The sequence below is a fragment of the Hippocampus guttulatus genome, chromosome 22 (assembly GCF_054856545.1).
Source record: "Hippocampus guttulatus isolate MCC_2025c chromosome 22, RoL_Hgut_1.0, whole genome shotgun sequence".
Classification (NCBI taxonomy): domain Eukaryota; kingdom Metazoa; phylum Chordata; class Actinopteri; order Syngnathiformes; family Syngnathidae; genus Hippocampus; species Hippocampus guttulatus.
The window spans coordinates 5,194,365-5,216,482 of NC_141282.1; the positions used below are offsets into that span (position 1 = coordinate 5,194,365).

Below are 22,118 nucleotides of genomic sequence, written 5' to 3' on the forward strand. Positions count from 1 at the left end.
GTGGTTTTACACCCACGCACCCTCCGGGGTGGGGGAGCTTGCACCACAGTGTGTTCTGGTTGACTCATGAGTGCCTTTTGTGACTTCTGAGAACAGCCTTCCCCAAAACTTGTAAGCCACGCCCACCCAAACAACACGACACGGCAGGCCTACCCCACCGGTTTCTAACGCACCTCTTTGTTGGTCTACCTTCGGTCTTTGTGTCCCACTGATCAATATTCCCCCTTTCAGTGGGTTTGGCCTCTAAATGTCATTTTTATACTGCCACTATTTCTCTTCGACTCCCACGCACCCCCTGGAGGACGCTCCAACCACCGGAAAAGCCGTTTTAACTGACTCGCGTATTCCCTTCGTCCAAAAATGTTACGCTTTACTCTCCCTTCCAACTCGAAACCGCAAGCACGCCACCCAAGAGGCCTTTCGCACCACAGTTGGATAATCCCGGCCGTGGATTTACCACTCAATTGTGTGCGTGCATGACTTCCTACAACCGACTTTCCCAGACTTTTTACCACTCTCAAATAGCCGGTGCGCCGCTCCGTTCCAGCAGCATCCGATTATTTACTCTTTATCTCGCCACCGTGTTCTGCTAGTTTTGGAATCTTTGTACCGGACTGCTATTACACTTTTAATCTCGTGCTCCCCCTCAAGGGTGCTCGCACCCCAATTTGACGGTCGCTGTCCTTTTGTAAAAGAAAAAAAACCCACATTCACTCCAAACAGTGACTCGCAGTGCCCCCCCCCCCCCCCCCCTCAAGTCTGAAAGTCGCAATCAGGTAGTTGTGTTAATCGTAAGTACTCGTAGCTCGGTTCTTTCAAACAACCCGTGTTGATTTGCCCCTCTTGTGTCTATTGATCTGCCGGGCCCTTAGACCTCGGGGGGGGGGGGGGGGCTGCCGTCATTTACTCCCCAGCACGCCGCCGCCACCACTGAGCTTTATAAAGAGCACTTGATTCCCGGACATACGCACCCACCGCCGTTTGAACAGCAGTGCTACAACACCCGCACGGCGCCGCCGTTAATCTTCCAGAAACTGCCACATGAGTTCGCTTTGATCATTCGTATCCAATCCCATCCTCTTTTTTAGTCATCGTCATTAAAACGGACTTGTGGAAATGGGACCATTTAGGCGAGAACGATGAGGCTGTCAGCATTGTTTCAAGTAGAATTCTGTGTAGTGTAAAAACAACAAAAAAAAAAGAATCTTTTTGAAGGTGTCAGCCTCCTCGGTGGCCTTGGCAAGCGGGAAAGAATTAGTTTGGATTAAACCATCACTCGCCCGCTTTTGGGAGCGTGTTTATTTTCCAGCGTAACGACTTAACCCCCGGAGGCTTTCATGTTCATCTGCGCTACCTTGACCTACTTGGGAGTTGTGTCGGGCGGAGGTGGGAGCGCGCGCGCGCACGCCGCTTTGCGTTTTGGGGAGTTGAGTCGACCCACTTGCCGTCACGCCGTCTCTGAAGCGCTAAGCTTCGCGGAGCGGCATTAGTCGGCGAGAGAACGGCTCTGCGCCCAAGCTATTTTTATAGCCAAAGATAATTAGCTTTGACCTATTCGCGTACCGTGAGAGTCACCTTCCGAGGCGCAAAATCAACAGCAGGCACATCTTGTCCAGTCACAAGGTTGACGTGGCACATTTCCCCCGTTTGTCGTATTACCTGTCTTAAGCTCAGAGTGCAGCACGGGAGAAAACAAGCCCCCCCCCCCACCCGCGGGAAATTACTCAGCATTAAAAGCACGAGTAGCGGCCCGCTAAAGCTCAAAGCCACGACGCCGTGTGGGCTCGGCTTCGGCAGAATAAAGACGCCGCTCGCTCGCCATTAAAGCTGCTATTCATCATCCCTGAAAGGGAACTGCCGTGATTTTCATCTCTTATCAGTAGCGTGTCATTTGCATATTCAATTTTCCTTTCAGCCATGCGTGGCCCAGGTTTGATTTCTGACGACGATTAGTATATTTTCTCTTTCATAAGCACAGTGGAACCCTCCAAAGTGGACCACTTTTGGTGCGACTTACTTCCAACACAGCATCTCCAACGGAAAGTGAATTACCATGAAGCCAAAAGTGGTGGTAATCACCAAACCCACGTCAGTCACTCACTTTCTGTGTTTCAGAAACTTTTTTCCGGACAAATTCGGAGCAACAAATAGCACACGTGTTGTCATACAATTCTGACAGTTTATATATACAGTATATCATTGCATGATCCATTTGGCTAATGTTATAAGTGCTTGTTGTGTATGCCTGGGTCTCAGCCTCAGCAACAGCAGCAGCAGCAAAAAAATAAAAAATAGTCCAATGAAGATGTTGCATTAAGCCACTTATCAGGCTTGAGCACATTCGGATAATCCTGCGGGCTCAAAAGTGGCTCCTGTTATGTGCAGCTGCTCGCGCATTAGCACTGCTAGCGCCGCGTCCGCTAAGATGCGGATGCACTTGAAAGATGATTTTAACGGGACCGCTTGAAGTTACATTCAACCCGAAAATGTTCACGATCCCCATCGCGCGATGAATTCACACATCCCGTTCCATTGTTGATTTGCCCCCCCCCCCCCCCCCCCGTTGCTAAATGAGCAAGTGAACAGAAAATGATTTGTTTTCAGATCCTGTTTAACAGAACAGCTAGCGTCGCAAATGTGCCACTTCTTCACTTGTATTCCGCATCATATTTGGCTCGTAATACGCGTCGCAAGTTTTTCTCATTTGCACCCTCCTTTTTAATTACCTCATTATATGCATCCCTCATTAAAAGATCTTTGTTTGTTTGTTTTTTGGAAACCTCCCCCTTTCAATTATACATGCCCGGCCACGTGCGGCCATTAAAATTCAAAGCCAAGCACGGACACAACATCGAAAGCTTTTTGTTTTAATTGCCTCACATTTTCATGCGACTCTCATGAAAGCGCGTATCATGTTTGGGCTACGAGGCATCGGAGGATGACCGCAGGGCCAGCGAGGTTAAATGAATTTATGACGTGAAAAGTAGACGGGCGGCTTATTTGCATGCTCTCGCAATGGCCGCCCGTCCGGAGGCTGTTTTTCACACGCAAGCACTAAATTATATTATTTTAGTCACCCGGGGGCTTGTCAGGATTTTATCGGTGAAAAGGCACGATGGCACAAGCGACCCTCATGGTTGCCCCCCTCCCCCTCCTTTTTTTTATTTATATTTTTTAATACCTTGCATACCCATCAGCCAAGGTCCAAAGTGAATCATAATGAGTTCATTACTGCGGCATGAGCTGCCGTGCTCCACTGAAGAGAAATTTCATTCGTGACACCACAGTGGAACTTAACAGAAAAGAGAAAAAAAACAAACCTTTAAAAAATAAAATAAAATTAGTGCTAAATTAAAATAAACACGGGATGATCACTGCCTGTCCGCGCTCAAGCTGGCGTCTTCATTACGATTCCACCGGGTCGGCATCAAACTATTTCAATGATCCTCTTTTGATCAGTCCCATTGCGCCTTTTGATTTGAAAAAAGAAAAAAAAAAACCTCACGTTTTGTGCACCGTTACACTCCAGCCTTCCCCCCTTTCTGCCGAGCGCCTAACTTTGTACCACGTAGCGAAAGCTCCCCGCACGAGTCATGTGACAAAAGCGCATCTCGGGGGCGTTTGAATTGGTCTCCGGGGAGTTGGTGCGGAGAACACGGCGCCGAGTCATGCGGGCTCTCCGCTCTGTGTGTTCTTGTGCCCACACCCCCCCGTGCTCATCCTCTTGGGAGGTCTGCGCTCATGCCTGACATGATGCACACTGACTGGGGTGACCTTGAGAACACCCTCCTTCCTCCCACCACCAGCCTACAGCACAAGTCAAAACACCTCCCCCCAAAACCAATTACGATGACTTTAACTTGTGCTTCCTTTGGGTACATTTTAGTTGAATATTTCATTGATACAATTTATTATTATATATTTTTTTAAGGTCAACGTGACGGTGGACTACATCAGAGCAGCAACCGGCCCAGGCGAAAGCACCCCGGCCTTCTCGGAGCGCACCTGTGCCACAGTCACCATTGGTGGCATGTAAGTCATCCACCAGCACGAGAACACCATTTTGAATGCGTTTCCGGATCTTGCCGCCATTTTCTTTTTCTTCATGTCAAAATCTTGCCCACAGTAACATTGCAGAGGCTCTGGTCAGCAAAGGCCTGGCTACGGTCATCAGGTACCGACAGGACGACGACCAGCGCTCCTCGCACTACGACGAGCTGCTGGCTGCGGAGGCACGGTGAGCGACAAACCGCCAGCCTGCGCATTGGCCCGTACAAACAATCACATCGCGTGTCCTTGACGGTCAGGATCTTGAATGAAATGGATTGAGGACACACCCCCAATCCAAAGCGGCTTTTCTGTGTTTTATTTTAGCCGCGTGTCACAACCTAGATTTTTTTAATTTATTTTTTACCGCGGGAACAGTATAATTCAAACCACACACTCGTACCCGAATGCCGGCTCCCCCTTTATACAGCTGCTATGAATATAATTATATGGAGGTGCAGTGGGGAGATTTAGTTCCAGCTTTATTATTGTGCCGTAGATTAAGATCTAGCTATAGGTAGAGCAGATGCAGCTTCCTTTTATAGTCTGTTCTCTCTCTCTCTCGCTTCTGCTACTTCCCTTCCTTTTCCCTCTTCTCGCACCTTGCTTTTCTGTCCTTCTTTGGCCTTCCCTTTACCCACTCCCGCTCTCCCTTAATCTCTCCCTCCCCCAGCGGGGGTCTTATTAGAGCTGCTGCGAGGTTTCTGTCTTTTAGGCTTGCTTGTATTTTTAGTGCCTGCAAGGAACCTCGCCTCTCTCCCCGCCGGAGATGAAACACACTTAATATATAGATGGTGTGTGCAGCGCATAAGAGCAAAACTGCTAGGCGGCTATCACTCTCCTGCTCTCGTGGCTTTTTATATAGCGCCCATCATTATTGTCAAAACTCAACGGCGACACACGGCCTCGTTCTCGAAACGCCGTTTTGAGACTGCAAAAGCTAAGCCCGAATGGCAGTTCAATCAAGAGGCTACGGAGACCCAAAGCCGCGATCTTTATGCGTCTTCCGGGCCCTGCGCTCTTGAGCGTCGCGGGGTTGAGCGGCCAACTGTCGGGAGGGTCCGAGTCGGCTTCGGAAGCATCACGCGGTGTACAGCGGCCCTTAAATTTATTTTCCAAGTCTCATTCATGGTGTTTAAAACTCCCCTTTCCATTGACGAGAGAGGCCGCCTCATCTGCAGTTGAGTAAACAAACACCTTAATCCCCTATTTGTCGAACCCATAATACTCGAAAGCCATCTCTGGAAAAGGCACGGCGATAAATTAAAGACACCAAGCGGAGTCACTGTTTAAGATTAGCCTGCGCTTCCAGTTAAGGGGTGCTAAAACCCTTGGGGGGGCAAAAAAGTAGACGTTTAAGAAAATGACCTCCTTTGGTTGTGGACATGTCGGCTTCATGTTTTTTGCTGCTTTGATTGCAGGGCCATCAAGAACGGGAAGGGGCTGCACAGCAAGAAGGAGGTTCCCATTCACAGAGTGGCCGATATCTCTGGGGTAGGTCTTCGTGAACGTCACAGAGATTGCATCCCCCCCTCCAAAAAAATAAAAAAACAAAAAACAATGCCCCAAAATAGACAGTCTGGCTGTCGGGAAGTCTCTTATTAACTCCCAGTGTGCGTCGCTGCAGCTGTTCACATTTGCCCGACCCGATGATGGGATAGCGTTGGCGGAGGGCAATCCAGAACACAGTATGCAATAATGACGACAATTAATGCGCGCTCTCGAAACTAAACGGAGGCCTGCCACAGAACAGGGACGCAGTTATTTTATATTTGATATTTTTAGCTTGAGCACACCAAACTGTTAACTCCGGGAAAGTGTTGTCAAACTCCTCCCGCCTCTTGGCTCAATTCTGCGAGGGCCGTGCAGCATTACGGAGCCTCAAAAATGAAAGTCGTGATCCAGATCTAGATTTCATGGCGCTTTAGCTTGCCTTTAATTTCCTCTAATGCAGCAAGTCAATAATCCACCAGTTTGTTATCCATCTTCCAATCATAACCTAACCGCATCGATGAAAAAGTCCCACACCACCACCACCACAAAAAACGTCTTATTAAACCTCTCTTATTAAAATTCACACTTACTGGAGTGGCCATTATGCCTCGACACATGTCACCGTGGCAACACTTACACATTTTAACGAAGCACTTGAATAGTCCCGGCCGCCAAAGACTCTACAGTGAACTTTGGGAACATTAGCGCTTCATTGTCTCCCTCACTCGAGCGCGCTCGTACATCGCACTCGCGGCCACTCGAGAGACATTTGGGCAAATTAATTAGACTCTTGTCTTTTTGGACAAGTTTGGTTACTTCAGCTGTATTTTTGCCCGATTTATTCGGCGCACACTTGGATTCCGTTGCAAATGACATGACAGGGGGAACGCGATGCTGACGGAGCGAGAACAGTGTGGCCAACACAACTTAAGCTCAGTCGATGTGCCTTGAGTAATTGCGGCCGTCGATAGTTAATTAGCTTTAATAATGGAAGACCAAAGCACTGTGGTACCTTGACTTCAGAGTTTAATCTGTTCCATGAAACAAATTCGTAACAAAATGTATTCGAATTTTATTCTCATATCAAACGTGCGTCCGATATTATTTGTGTATTGGATGCGTGCTTTCGACGGGCCTGGCCAAGCGAGTGAGCATCTGGGCGCGAGTTGTGGCCTAGAGCAGCTCTTTGCGACATTTCTTATTTCAGCAGCTTAATAAACAGACAAAAATAACAACCACTACAAGTCCACCTCCCCTTCTTTCCATCTCTACACACCCACACGGGCAGAAATACACTCTTTGCCCATACATCATCTCAGAGATTATATACACATAGTGGGTGGCGTCCACAAATAGAGCCGGCATGCTTTTGCGCACGCCAAACGTGTGAGACTCAGCCGAGTGGAGAAAGCACTCACCTCGTACCTCCTAAAGGTTGCGTAATGATCTACCCTATCATGTGCTGAGCTAGGCTGCGTTCCCCGCCCACGCGCCGCAGCGCTTGTGTCGGCGTGAACAAGAGCCGCGCTCGCATCGCTCGGCTCCCACTCGAGCGGCCGATTTGGATCGCGGTGGGTGCAGTTCAACAAGCAGGGCGGTGGGGGGGGACACCTTAGCTGCGCTCCCACCCGGGCACAGCGGCAACTTCTACAGCCTGACCTGACTTGAGCTAGCCGCAGTCGCGATGTGATGACGTCATAACATGGCAACGAAGTGGAGGACAGTGGAGAACGTTTATTACTCGTTTGAACTCCGTCATCCTTGCCTCGGAGCCTTTGCTCCCACTCCCTTGGCCACTCTACAGCGCACGCGCACACACACACTCACACACACACCGAAAACCTGAGTCCACCAGGCTGTGACTCAACGGTCTGTTGTGCCTACATGTTTTTTGCCTGCAGTAGGCACATATAAATTTTTTGTTTGTTTGTGTGTTTATGATTCCCTAGCCCCTCTTGCCTGCCCTGCATGAATAGACATGACCCCCCACCCTACCCCCCTGCGTGTAATTTTGGCCCGGCCATTGCAAAAAAATAAAAATAAAAAACAGGCCATGTGAGTCACTGTTGCAGACTGAGATAGAGGCAGAATTGGGAATTACTTTGGATTGCATGAGCTTCCAGACGTGTCACTGAGAAGTCGACTTCATTAGGCCTGACTAAGATTTAAAGATGTCTGCGGGAACACACAAAAAAAAGCCAGCACATCCCCCGTCGTTGCCAATGTCGTCCGTCTTGTCTATTGCGCTTGCTTTTGATAAAAAGTTGGAAAAACTCTCTTCCATTTATTACTTCTGGCAACAAACTAGATTGTTTTTGCTTTGTTTGTTGCTCAAATGGACTTCAAAATCCAATATTGCTTACACCTTTCGTCACCCCTATAAACCGGCACACTTACTCTTCATCTCAATCCCCCGTCTTGTTTCCCTTTCGTCCGCCAGGACACGCAGAAAGCCAAGCAGTTCCTGCCCTTCCTGCAGCGGGCCGGACGCTCGGAGGCGGTGGTCGAGTACGTCTTCAGCGGCTCACGCCTCAAGCTGTACATGCCCAAAGAGACTTGCCTCATCACCTTCCTTCTCGCCGGTGCGTACACACAAACCTGCCGTCGACGTACGCGCGCACACGCAAGAGTTAAGCAGGGAATTTTGCCGAAAACCAAACCGAGCTTCAGAAAGAAAAAAAAAATGTGGATCCAAGGACACATTGAAAATGTACCCAATTAAAGCCACTGCGCTCTGGATGTAAAAGCTGCTTTTGACCTTTCACAGCCATCGGTGCACACCGCTGTGCCCGGTGTGTGCGTGGGAAGGGAGCGATGTGAAGTCGAGGGAAGGATTCTGAAAAGGGTAAAAAAAAAAAAAGGCAGATGGCAGATAAGTCGTCCACTCGCTTTGACACGTCGCTATAGTAGCTAACCGTCGCTATATTTGCGCTGTGATTTCCGCCTCTCTCCTTTCCGGCGTTTACTTAGCGCTTCAGCTCAGCAAAGTTGATGCTTGATGGGGTTTTTTTTTTTTTTTTTTGCAATAAAGTTTCCACTCGAAGAAACAGCGCACATTTCCGGGCCAACATCCGCCGTTTGGCCTAATTGCGCGTGACCGTGTCGCGGATGTATTAATTACTTTTGTCATTTGCTACTGATTGTCTTTGCGAGCCGCTGATAGTTTTTTAATTACATTTTGTGCACATGCCTGCCGCAAGATGAAATGGCGAGCCCCTCGCCAATAAGAAATCTACACGCGAGGATCGTTTGACATCTTCTCCTAATCAGACCCGCTTAGTATACGCGCGTACTTTGCATTTGATATGAAAGCAGAGGTTATTAGCAAAATGCGAAGAAGCCTGCCGGGGCATGAAAGTCGATTGAAGAAATGAGACAACACGCATTGTCTTTAATATACACATTAGCGCAGATTAGCCCAGAGTGCTACAAATGAACCTCTTTGCTGTTCTGTTTATTTTTAGCTTCCATTCCCATTAGCGTCTTGACACCTCTGCGCGCAGCCATTAATGCCCCGTTCATTTATTTTTAAGGCTAAATGTCAACTTCCGCCCCCCCCCCCCCCCCTGCCCCCACTCTTTGAAGTTTCTGCGTCATATCGATGTATTCGCAGCGGGCTGCTGTCAAAACACGACTGTATTAGTCATATTTTTTCATTAGCCATGTTCCTTCCGAACGATAATCAGTCAATGCCAAATGTTCTTTTTTTTAATGCATTCTTTAACAATGCAGTGGGAGACTGTCGAAGCGATGCAGAGATCTCGAGCTGATTGGTGTTGACTCCTGTTTGAAGACGCTAAGTTCTTTATACTCATTTAACACCCCCCCCCCCCCCCCCACCCACACACACACACACACGGTGGCACCTCAAAGCGTGCGATTGCGCAACATGAAGCTGCTGTTTCAAGTCGGGAGTGACTGAATGTGAAATCAACCTCGCTTTTCTTCTCTGGTGTTGAAAGGCTGCGCGAAGTTCTGATCGGGGGTGTTCACACAGGAAGGGCCAATTCCGAGCGTCAATGAAATGAAAATGGTGAAGCTCTAAAGCAGAGAGGACAGGCCAGCAGATAAAAGCAAAGCTCGGCGCTTTGCTAAAGGGAAGCACAGCTGACACGCTGAAGTACGTCAATTGTGAAGGCCGCTTGAAACTTTCACCAGGCTTTTTTTTTTGGGGGGGGGGGGGTCTGTTTGTTTGAGGGGGGAGGCGGCGGCAGGTGAAGGGCGCTTTGAAAGGTACGTCGAGCAGCAATCTGTCAAAAAGGATGAGACGGCCATCAGCCAGGATTTACTGCGTCAGCATGACGCACTACGCACAAGCATGCCGCTTACAGCCATTTGTCTATTTTATTTTTATTTTCGTCATCGCTCCCGAGCTGCTCGCACCTTCACTCTGGCCGTTTCTGACCATAACCGCGTGCAACAGCAAAAAGCCCACTTCGCGCGCCCCGTCGAGCGTATCGCTGCCGTGTAGGTAGCCCTTCTTCTCTACAGTATGCTTTGTCGAACCATCTTTTTTTTCAAAATTCAAAGTGTGCTTGTCACTCATCACTTGCCCTAGCCCAAGTGGGTATGTAGGAATGTGAGGATTGGTTGAGAGGATTGGGCCAGATGTTCTTCTCAGTGGCAGGGGGGAGTTACGTAAGCATCGGCACCGAGGCGACCGGGTGTTCTGTGGGGAGGAGCTTACATTGCTAGTTCCAGCCCTTAGGGACAGCTATGTTGAAAATATCTCGTTCTGAATCCAGGCCTCCCAAGTTGTACGAGCATGGGAGGGCGTCTTCTGTTATGCTCTGAACAACAATAAAAAAATGCCGGCCACTTAAGTTGGTGCACTCCATAAAGTCGCCACGTCGCTGCCCGTCCTGCGTTTTTTTTTTTTGGCTGCCCGCCTTGCCCCCCCGTCTTAATTACATAGTGAACCCGGAAGGCTTTCACTCCACTTTCACAAAAGGAGTTTTAATCTGATGAAAGGTAATATTGATCCGGACATTCTGCAAAGTTGAGAAATACCCAAGAGGCGAGCCTACGACGAGCTTAACAAATTTCAGTTGTGAAAATAATTTGGGAGAAGGCACCATACAGACCTTGTTACAGCTCAATGCCTTGACTCGTTTTGACACAAATTCAAACACAACATGGCCCCGTCCCGTCCGCGGCACTCCGGCGTTGGCAGAACCTTTCGAGTCACCGACAAGTCATTTTGTCGACTTTAATGCGGCGAGAACGCAAAGTCACTTAGGTCGACGGGAACCGAGATTCAGGAACGTCGCCGCGTCCTCCGGTATGACGCAAAGTGCTTGCCAGTGTTGCGATGATTAATTCAAGCATCGTGAGCCTCGGGGACGCGATCTTGCGTCATGATTATTTCATAGTTTGTAGGTGCACGTTTCCTCTCGGCCGGATACATTGTCGTCCGCGTGTAATCTCCGAAGGCGGCCTTTCCAAAACTTTTGAAACCATGTAACCTCTGAATCATCCCGACAGACTTTGTTCACATCGCGCCAAAAATAGGCAGAAGTCTGCTTGTCGCAAATGAAGGCGGCATTTAATCTCGCGGTGATCGAATATCGGTCCCCGATGTCTCCCAAAACTTGTGTTGTAACTCCAGCGCCGGTTTTGTTGTGTGTGTGTGACTCAGGTATCGAGTGTCCACGCAGTTCCAGGAACACCCCCGGGGGCATGCAGGTGGCGGATCCTTTCAGCGACGAGGCCATGCTGTTCACCAAAGAGCTGGTGATGCAAAGAGAGGTAAGTCCTCCCGCCTCCCGACGTGTCGGCGCTAAAACCCGCCATTGTATCTGAGAGTGCATTTTGGCGCAATGATGTGTGACCAATGTCTATTTTACTTTTATGACTGCGGCGAGGCCTCACCTGGGGGGCGGAAAGGGAAAAAAAACGTCTGCTCTTGTTTTGCTGTGCACGCCACCATGTCAAAAAATCCAATTTAGCAGAGCGGCGTATTTAAAACGACTCAGGTTTAACTCACTTTATAATCACGGGCTTATCGATTTTGAAAATAAAAAAGCGAACCGCCCGTGCATCACAACATGAACAGCGGCAATGAAAAACACACGCGTGTTGCCAGTAAACAGGAACTGGCGTGATGTAAATGAAACAAATGGTTCAGGGATGCAAACCAAAGGAAGTCGCGCAGCGTCAAAGAATCTGAAAGGCACTTAAAAGCTTGACAGGTCCGACCTTCGGTAAAATCGCGGCGAGCAGCAACCGTTTCTCGACTGAAATTCTCCCTTCCAGTGTGTTCTCGGCTCACCTGGTTGCGGATCAGCGCGTTCGGGCTTTGGAAAACTCCATCCTGTGTGCCCGTTCATTCACATGCTAATGGCTTTTTTCATAGGAAGCGGCGAATGGCCCAAAGCCACAATTGGGGAGCTTGCTATAATCCTGCCACCGCTTACTTACCCAGGCCACACACACACACTCACACACTCACACACACACACACACACACACACACACACACACACACACACAATTTCCTCTCGCCACTCTTCATCGCTATCTCGGCTTGTAAAGGCCTTTTTGTGTCGGGTGGCTGACACTCGTGTCCTTTGGTGTTTGATTGTAATGGAAATAGTTTTTTTTTTTCTGGCAGGGGGGTGCGTAACTTGATAAAGTAAGCCTTTTTGCCTCGTCGGGTACGCAAACGTCATGAGTCAATGCAGCGTTTCTACGTGACGGACGGTCACCTGTTATTTGTGTTGGTAGTGCGAACAGGCCCACTTCAGAATATGAGCAAGAGCACCTAGTTCAAGTCATGCTGACCCGGATCTGAGGGGTTATTGCACTGTTGGTTTTCGTGAACGGTTTGGGAGCGTGCGTTTGTTTTTCCCCAGTTAAACAGGCTTTTGACGTGTTAACTGGCCAAAATAGAAGCTTCCGCCCACTCGTACTCGAATCTCTGCTTTTAAAGTTCCTCAAAAGGCGCAAAAGAAAACAAAGCACGCGAGGAAGCGCAGAGGTGAGAGGAAGTGCAAGAGCCACGGCTAATGAGGGCCCATGCGAAGAGGTCTGTGGCCCCGGCTCAAATAAATATGTAATGCGGGACGCCGGGGATGAAGCGGTCCGTCCTTCCGCTGACCCGTCGCGGTTCTCGAGTACGAATGCCGGGCGCGATTTGCGCGGAGGATTCATCTCTGAATGGCGCTTGATTGCGTGCGTTTCACACGAATGACATTTGGCGGCATTCTTCACTGCAGCAAGCATCAGCGAAGGGCTTTTGTTGATTTGATGCTGTTGATGTCGACTCAACGGGTCTGTTTGCGTGTTTGACTCTCGCTGCTGCTCTGCAATTTGCCGATTCCTTTTTCCTCACTTTAAACCTGATATAAAAAATAAAAAAAACAGAAATCCGAACCACCTGCCCCTCACCTTCTCATCTAATCCTTCACCTTGTACCTTTTTTTTCGCCACTCTGTGTGTGTGTCGTGTTGTTTTCCAGCAGTGTCCCCGGCATGAGTTGGCGCCACAGAAACCTTGTACCCGTAATCGCGTCACTCCTCAGACATTTTTCTTTTTCTTTCCGTCTTCTGTTGAATTTCTCTCACCCCCCCCCCCCTTCCCAGACGAACACTGTGAGCCTTTTGTCGATTTTCTTCGACACTCCCGGGTTGCGACTTCAATGCCTAACCCCCCACCCCCAAGCCTTTTCTCCGGGATGAGTCAGCTCGAGATGGGACACAATCACTCATGTCCTGTTGCGTTGGTACAAAGCGGAAGCCAACGAGGCAGCCTTAAAATGAATCCGGATGCAGCGTGCTGCATTTTTAATGAGTCGAGACCGAGACGTCTGCGTGGCCGACAATATTGGCGCCCATGACGTAATTCTGCCAATTTGGCACCGTTTTTATGTAACTCCAATTGGAACGGCGCCGCAATGTCACTCGGTTTTCACGCACAGGGTCTTCTCAGAGCGCTGGTTGCAGAACCTGAGCAGCGATTGATCACCTGGAAGATTTCTTAACGACCCCAGCGTGGCTGCCTCTCTGCAACTTTCTTGAACTTCCCGTCCAATCGGCAGGATTTTCCAATCTTAATTGACCTCTTCAAGTTTATTCAGAGCCTCCGTCGCAATCGGTTCAACCGACCACATGGAGCAGCGCAACGCGAATCAATTCACTTAGCGCCCCCCCCCCCCCTTTCCCCGCCGCGAGTCCTTCATACATTCGAGCCTCTTTTACGTCGCTTATTTAGCCCGCGGGGGCAGCATCTGCCGCAGCGTCCATGCACTCGCATTGATTTTCCAATCCCGCCCAGAATTATTCTGGCGCAAGGCCGATTATGCGACGACCGCAACTCGGCGGCCGTTGGCGGTGTCTCTTTCATCGTAACGACCTTTCCTGCAGGTACTTGTGTTTTTCACTCCATTCCCACCAGCCCCCCCGTCGTACGCTACCCACCAGCATGCGAAATGTGCATCCGAGGAAGACGTTGCATAATGTATGCCGCGGTTTCCTGCCCAGCGAAACTAGACAGACGGGCGGCGGTAGTAGGCGGGGGGGGGGACAGTGAGCAGCCCCCCTGGGTCCTTTTTTCAACACCGCACTCCGTAGTTAAACAAACCACCAGCGCAGACAGGCTCATATCATAGATTCCAGCTGCTTTACGGCCACCGAGACGGGGCGCCCTCGCACATTCATAAACGCGGATCAACAGCTTGACCGCGTTGGACAGTGTGTAAAGCGTGACTTGTCCGTATAAAGGCCCATTTTACTCTCTTTTTCTCTCTCTCTCTCTCTCTCTCTCTCTCTCTCTCTCCGCGAGATTAATTACGGCTTGTGTGGTTAATCTTTGTTGAATCGCGTTTGTGTTCCATACAGCCGCGTTGTTGTTGCTGCTTTATGAGCCATTCATCATTTCACCCACTGTTGAGTCCCGGTCATCCCAAGCAAATGAAAAATGCTCCTCCGCCAGGAGATTTATTCCACGTATCCTAAGATAACAACCTTAAAATATATATATAAATAAATAAACCTGCAACCCGAGGAAATATTAAAGCGCTTTTATGAACATAAATAGCTTTTATGGCGAACGGGACTGGCCATCTGATTCCCGCTGGAGATTGTCTTATCTTGGTTTTTTTGGTTTTGCAATCACGCATGAGGGGGGGGGGCAAAAGGGGGCAGGGGGGCGGGCGTGTGGACGGCGCTAACCCTTGAAAATGGTGAATTATAGCCCGGGGGTGCGAATAGGGCGACCCACATAACTGCTTTCATGCCATTACGGCAGCGGAGAGATGGATGGGCCTGAATAGAGACGGCCTGAGATGAGAGCGAAGGGAGAAACCTGCTTACCGCTTTATTGCCCCGACTCGTTTACGGGGACGACCTTGCGCATCAAGTGTGTGCTTGTGTGTGTGTGTGACGGAATGGCAACGTGGCCAGCCACTCTTGATAAACATACACTCCGCAAAGAGTTCAAAGACGCGGTCGCGCGGCGCCTGGGGACCAGCCGAATCCTCTCAGCCCTTTTCCCCTCCTACCTGAAGGGCACTGCGGCACTCTTTGCCGTCAATTAGGGCGACGGAATGCTGATGCCGCTCGTGCTGCGCCACATTTCATTCGCCAGGTCACTCTTGGTATTCAACTTTTTTTTTTTAACTCCTCCTTGAGTTCTTTTGGCCTTATTTGACTCCTCTGCCATTGTGGGTGAAATTGCACTTATTGAATTGGGCTTTGACGGGATAATAACCTTCTTTCTCAAGAAAGGGAGCGTTTAAACGTTCAATTTGATCAAATTCACATTTGGATGAAGAGGTGCTGTTCTGTATTGAATTATCAAGAGAGCATTGAGACATGGAATTCGCTACTTGGTAGGGTGAGAGATTGACACAAACGTAGACTGATAGATCGGTCGCTCGGTAGACAAATAGGAAGCTACGCTGGATGGGTAGAAAGGTCTTCGTCGTCCACGAACATTTGGACCAATTCCATTTTCAGTCTGGATTCTTTTCTCGCCAATAAACCCGCCTGCACCCTGACGTCTCAACAAATCGAACATGATGTCATGCGTTTGTCAATAGCGCTTGCTGCTAATGCGGCACATGACTATAAAGCAGTTCGCAGACCGCGCAGCTGCCACATGAACCACGGGCGCCGTTAAAGACCGCTTGCGCAAAACCTCCAAACCGTCGGCGGCCAACAATGTAGTTCATCTCTCTTGTCGCGTGACTCGGAGAGACGCCGCGCAGTCAGAATCAAGGTTTAGCTAGTTAGCATCCTGCTGTGTCTGTCGTTCAAATGTTGAACCGTGGGCTCACTTTAAAAAAAAAAAAAAAAAAAAAAAAAAAAAAAAAACAGTGCATGTTTTTTTGTAGCTTTCATAAACATAAAGTGACAGCTCTTCTCCTTTTCTCTGAATTTGTCTCTCTGTAGAAAAAAAGTTTGAACAGTCCAACTCAACACAATTTGATCTAAGCTGTAGTCAATGCAATTTTTTTTAACTAGTTATACTTACATTTGACTGGAAATGCAAAAAAAAAGCCCTGCTTACTGAATATCTTGTGAAAACAGCTTTTCGGTTTTTCAGCATTAAATAGCAGGCCTTTTTATTTACTTATCGGCATCCAGCCCCTGTTGAGGAGATGCCCCCCCCCCCACCACTGACCCACCACCCCCATTATGTCTTTCATTTCTGACCCTTTCTCTGGCATGTTTTCATATTTATTTTATTTTTTTATTATCTCCACGCACCCGCCGGCTTGACAGATAAGAATAAATAAAAACGAAGTCTGCGACGAGGAAAGATTTTAAAGGCGTTAATCCTTGACCAGCTTAGCCCAGCATCCCTTCCTCAATCCCGTGCCCATCTCAGCATCTCCTTTCCGTTTCTTTACAAGACGCGGCGGCTATCTCGGCGCCGGTGTCAGCGATCAGCAACTCTCCGTCCTCTCAGGCAACCACTTGCCAACCTTTCTTTTCCTCTGTTTTCCCCAAAGGAGAGTTGGGGACATAAAAGGAAGGACGAGCCTGGCAAAATCTTTTCGGAATTAAAAAAAAAAAAAAAACATCAGGGGATTGGGCTGTGAGCTTTGAATTCAGATCATGATAATGGCAGCAGTGGGCGACAGACTGGAGGAGATGCACATGTGCACTATAGGAGAAAAAAAATGGCTTTCTTTCAAACCCCCTCGGCTGGCTCGGTGCGCAAAGGAGGGGTCCCGTGAAACGCTGGCGGGGGCGCTGTGGCTTTCTTGAAAGGCTTCTGCCGCCAGCTCAGATTTCTTCAAAGCCCGAGCGTTTGCTTCGGCCCGCCACGAAGACCCGACGTTTAATTGTCGCAGTTGTCATCGCTTTCAACAATCGGCACTTCAAAGGATCCAGGCTAATTTGCTTCCGACGTCAGCGTGCAATTCGAAACATCCGGCCGAGGTTTTGCAGGCTCCTCGTCGTTCTTCCAAAATGCCCGCTGGCCGTGGAGCTCTTAATAAACGCGACGCACTCGCTTCCACGGCAAGCAGTCGCCGAGTCACTCTTCATACCAACAATTCCAAATGCACGATAATTGATCATTTGGAAAAAAATGGAAAATTTTCACGTTATTGGAGAGCCACCAAATGACCAGTAAACTCGTAATATTTGATGACTTTCTGCTCCAGTCAATTGTATTAGCTTAGTGCCATACCTTTGCCCACCATATTTGTTCCGTCTGCCACCTTGCGCCTCGCCGCCGCTTTTGGCGGAGAAGTGGCACTCAAAAGTGCGCACGGCAAGTTATTATCTCCTGGAACAATGCTAATGGACGCATGTACCGCTGTGAGCAAACAGTTTGTGCCTGCGCTGCCAAGCGAGTGGGAGGCCGAGCGCTTGCCAAGTCTACTCTCCTGCCCCCCCCCCACCACACACCCAACCGTTGATTCCGCTTTCCGCGTCGACGTCTTTATAAAATCATCTGCTCCGTGCCGGCTCGGCCCGACGGAGCTCTTGTCCCTTCAGGAAAATTGGCTCGTTCAAAGAATGTGGGCTTGTGTACTCGGAAAAGGGGCCGCGGCTCGCTCCAGACAGAACATGGCCTCGGGGGCTGCGTTAAAGGGGTCATTTCGGGATTCACTGTTTTATTTTTGATGGAGAGTCATGCAACGGTGACTTGACCCCCCCCCCCCCAGTAGCTTTTGTCAGAAGTGATTATTTCCTTTACAAATTGCTTGAAAATTGTTTGCACTTTCTGAGACCTGCTTCACATCTGTGACTTCATTGATACTTCATCAGGCAACATTTTCCTGGGACACAGCAAGAAATCTATTTTTGTCACTTTTTGTTTTATTGGCTTCAAGTCGATGTATGTTAGGCTGCCCTTGGAATCATTTCCTGAAACAAAGCCCACCAATTTGCCCAGATCTGTCCAGAGTACTTCCTTGCTCTTAAAAAAATTAATTGATTCCCTCCCTCCCTTTGCTTTTAGTCTTTTCCCCCACAGTAGGTTTTAAGACATCTCACAAATCTGTTTTTATTTCTTTTTTTTTTCTTCACCCATTGCCACCCCCTTGATGAAGAAGTTCCTTTGACGTTTGTACAGATGAAACTTCTTGCCGCCTGCCCGTTTCGAGGACGCGACGTGTCACTTATCATTTCAGACCCCGAAAACTTGAAACCATCAATACGTTGTCCCAAACCCGTATTCAGATGCCACTTAATAGTAAATAACATTGACTTGACAACTCGGCCGGCCTCGATGCGCTCTTATTTACATATGCCAGCGTTTGCCGCAGCGCCTGAATAATTTTCTGCCCCCGACATGAAAATTTGCGAGTGATCCGCGCAGCCCGTCGCCCGCTTTCATCTTGACATTGCTTTCATCGCGCGGCGTGCTATGCATAGCGCAGCATCGCCGCGATTAACTTTTTAAGTCAACGCGACAATTACAAGCTATGCAAAGTGTTAAAATTTCTCTCACGTTTTTTTGGGGGGGGGCTGCTCGCATAGAAAATCATAAATAACATTTGACTTGAATTTCTTTTCCTCGTTTTTTTTTTTTTAACTACATTTGGTCCCTGCTGCCTTTTCTTCAATGTCTGCGGCAATGCAGGGCGCCATTTTATCACCCCAATTCCACCCCTGCTCAATCCCCCCAAACGTCGGCACCCAGACGTTTATTCCTCGCTGAGAAAAGATGAAAACCCCCCTGGCCCCCCACAACAATCGTCTCGCGCTCTTGCAGCTTACTTGACGGAAAAGCAATCTCCTTATTTCTCACCCCCTTCCATAAAAACATTCCTTTGTTACTGACCAAAGGTAAATACACAAAGTTGAACACTCTTGTTTGTGCCCCACCCTCCTTTTTATTTTATTTTTAAATTGCATAAAATAGCTTCAATAATCTGAGGCTGCTCCTGTCCACTTTGTGTTTTTACCCGCGCGATTATGAATTCTATTGGGCAGTAAATCTAAAAAAAAAAAAAAAAAAGACGTGAAGTTTATAGCCAATAACTTCCCCCCCCATCCCCACCTGCCTGTGTGTTTGTGTCTTAATCAGTGGTTACCCCCACTCCCTTCCGCACATATGCCCCATTTGCCGCTCACTTCCTCTCGCCCCGGGCGTGTCTTACGAGGCGAACTCGGCATCGGCCCTCCTGGACGGGCCCGCAAAATAAATAAATAAAAGAGCAAGGCTCCGCCCATTCCCGTTGTCTCTGGTGCCTGCAAAAACACGGGTGAAGGTTTTTACCGATGAACAGGGGGCAATAAAAGTCTGCCTGAGTGGTCACACCGTCTGTTAGCGGACAACAATCAGTCAGTATACTGATGTTCATGAAATAGATGGTCACAGCTCCTCAGTCAGCGGCAGTAACATTTGCCTTTTTTTTTTTCCTGCAGAAAGGCTAAAGATAAGTTGACATGTATTGCTGCCACTCGTGTTCAAATATTTGTTGCCCAAACACATACGCGGCAATTTGTTAGCTCACCTATGGTGGTTGTGTGTTTGCGGAAGCATTAAGCTAACATTCCTAAGGCAAAGTCATGGGGTTAGATTTTAAATAATATATGTCATTTGTATGTTTGGTTTGACTGCAAGCATCAACAGGGTGTGGAATTTACCATCTTGGAAGTTTTAAGAAGAATTGACAACTATCTGCCAAACTGCTTGTTGTGTGAAACAAGTTGACTTTGCTAGCATGTACAGTGTGCGGCGTCCATTTCACAGCATGCGTAACTAACTGCAAGATGACGTGAATGTACGAAACACTATCTCGTCACGTGAATTATTCTGAAAGCCGTTTCAGGGCCTCGCTTTGACACGAGCGCCAAAGCGCACTCTCTGGCCGGCCCTGACTCATGTTGACTCACTAGGCAACACGCTCGCAGGCCCGCTCAGAATAGCCTGCTTGCACTCGCAGACCGGCCAGTCACAGTGTACGTCCGCTCGCCGTTAAACCGAATTCGGAGCTGAGTGTTGACTGATTTGGAAGATGCTCGTTTTGACCACCAGGCTCGGGTCCTCGTTTCTGATTGCTATTCGCTGCTGTGGCAGTGCTTTGACCTGTTAGACGGAGAGGCCGTCCACTGAAAGGAAGCGCACGCGTGCATATGCCTGCATTTTGCCAATAATTGTCCCCTGCAGTCTCGTTTGTGCTGACCTCGTGAACCTCCAACTCTCATATTCTCTCCGACCGGCCACCCCCTCCCTTGCTTCCCACTCCCGAGCTACTCCCAGTGGCCCTGTCCGTCCGTCACTGGTATCAGCAGTTCACATCCACCGCTTGCCCTCCCTCATCCCGCTCGTCGTGGTCGTTGTCCTCCTGTGGTGGCCACATGGCCCTGGCGTTCATATCCCCCGTTCCATCTGTAGCTGGCACTCTTGCATCACATTTGCGCCGCTCGCTTCCTCCCCCCGCGCCGCCGCTCTGCCTTTTTGCTGCACCTGTTCTTTTTTAAAATTTTATTTTTTTAATTAATCACCTTTATGTTCTTTGATCTCTTATCGCTAAGATTCCATTTACGTAACTTCCTCTTTCATGATTGCTAATAAATAGACCGGGCGAGGAGGGGGACGGATTGGAGGCGCGGTAGGGAAAAGGGGAGGGAGAAAAAAAAAAGCAAACGTGAGGGAGAGATGGAGCGGAGCGTTTCCCAAGGAGACGTGCCCTTCAGTAACGGCCGAGCCCATTGGCTGACGGATGACCCCACGGTCGCGTTGACTGATGAGCATGACAAGAGGCCTTTTATAGCACACCCATGAAAGACCGTCACGCTATCGTGAGCCGGAGTGCGCTGACGCCATTTGCGCATTGATTGTCATTTATGGTAACATTACCGCTTTGAGACCAATGTATGGACATAACTTAAGCAAATGATTTACTTTAAGCTTGTGTCAGCCTCCTGACAGATTTGAAAATGTGTTTTTTTATGGTGTGTGCGTGTGTGTGTGTGTTTTTTTAAGAATCTCCCCGCGGTGAAATGCTGACAGGCTTTATCTGGTGGCGTTTGCAGAATGCGCTCAAATATTTAAAACGCAGGCTGACTCATCAACACAAAGCCAGAAACGGCAAGCAAAGCCTTCGTCAATGTCACTGTAAGTGATTTTTGTCGGGCCGAGCGAGCGGATGCTGCACTGCGGTGGGCTTACACTACCCCCGCCCCCCTCTCTCTCCCCACAGTCCAATGACAATTATTAGTGGGAAGTGGAGCTCACATCTGACAAGGTACTAATTAAGCCGCGGCCCTTTGGTATTTAAGCAGACCCCCCCCCCAACCCCACCCCTCAGTGTTATTATCGCGCGGTCCTCAACTGACGCCACAAGCCTTCCTTTGCCGGAACATCTAGTTCCTCCCCCCATAATTCTGACACAAGATGAAAACAATCTCCCGAGTTCAAGTGCCATGCACACACACATCGCCCCCCCCCCCCCCCCCCCGGACGTCATTAGACGCCATTAAACGCCCTAAGCTAACCGCTGCACTTTTCACGTTCTAATAAGACAGGCGAGAGACTGCAGGTACGCCTCCAACCCCCCCCCCCCCCCCCCCCCCAACACACCCAATTCCTTGTCAGTCCGGTTATGTAAACTTGTCATTTGCATACACTCGACTACCCCCCCACACTCCCCACAACGTGCGGCCCGTCGGTTTGGGCCATTCACGCCCCCGTTTGATGCCTCTTTAGCTTTGATTCACCTTGATATTGAACATTTGTTGACGATTAAGGCTTGAAACGTGTCAGACGCAGGAGTTTTGTCGTATTCTGTCATCTTTTATTACCACCGTGCAGAAAAATCAAAAGAAAGCCAGCATGACTTTTGATGTTCTTTCGCCTTTTTTGTTCATTACACAGCAGACATCGAAAGGGGAGGGCGGGACGCCTACTGAAGCAAGTAAATTGTTTCGGATTTTGGGGTGGCTGGTTGCACTGGAAAAATGTCTCCGCATGCAGAAGTTGTCACGCGTCGTCGTATTCCCTCGACTTTTTTATTTTAAAGTGGCCGTTGAGCAATCCCGTTCCCGCTGTTTTGCGAGCCCATAAGACAAACGACAGACCGCCGCATACGTTGCATATTATTGCTCTTTGTCAGGCACTAATCTGCATAGCCACATTATGATAAAGAGAGGCGATTGTGTCAGAAATGA

General features: G+C 48.9%; 1 protein-coding gene across 1 annotated transcript in view; it reads left to right on the top strand.

Moving 5' to 3' along the window:
• snd1 (staphylococcal nuclease and tudor domain containing 1) overlaps positions 1–22,118 on the top strand; it is an 83,742-nt gene that overhangs the window by 14,448 nt on the left and 47,176 nt on the right. Inside the window, exons 12-16 of the mRNA XM_086103445.1 lie at positions 3,932–4,032; positions 4,127–4,237; positions 5,469–5,541; positions 7,982–8,123; positions 11,180–11,289. Coding sequence (XP_085959571.1) covers positions 3,932–4,032; positions 4,127–4,237; positions 5,469–5,541; positions 7,982–8,123; positions 11,180–11,289 — 537 coding nt within the window. The remainder of the gene's footprint in view (positions 1–3,931; positions 4,033–4,126; positions 4,238–5,468; positions 5,542–7,981; positions 8,124–11,179; positions 11,290–22,118) is intronic.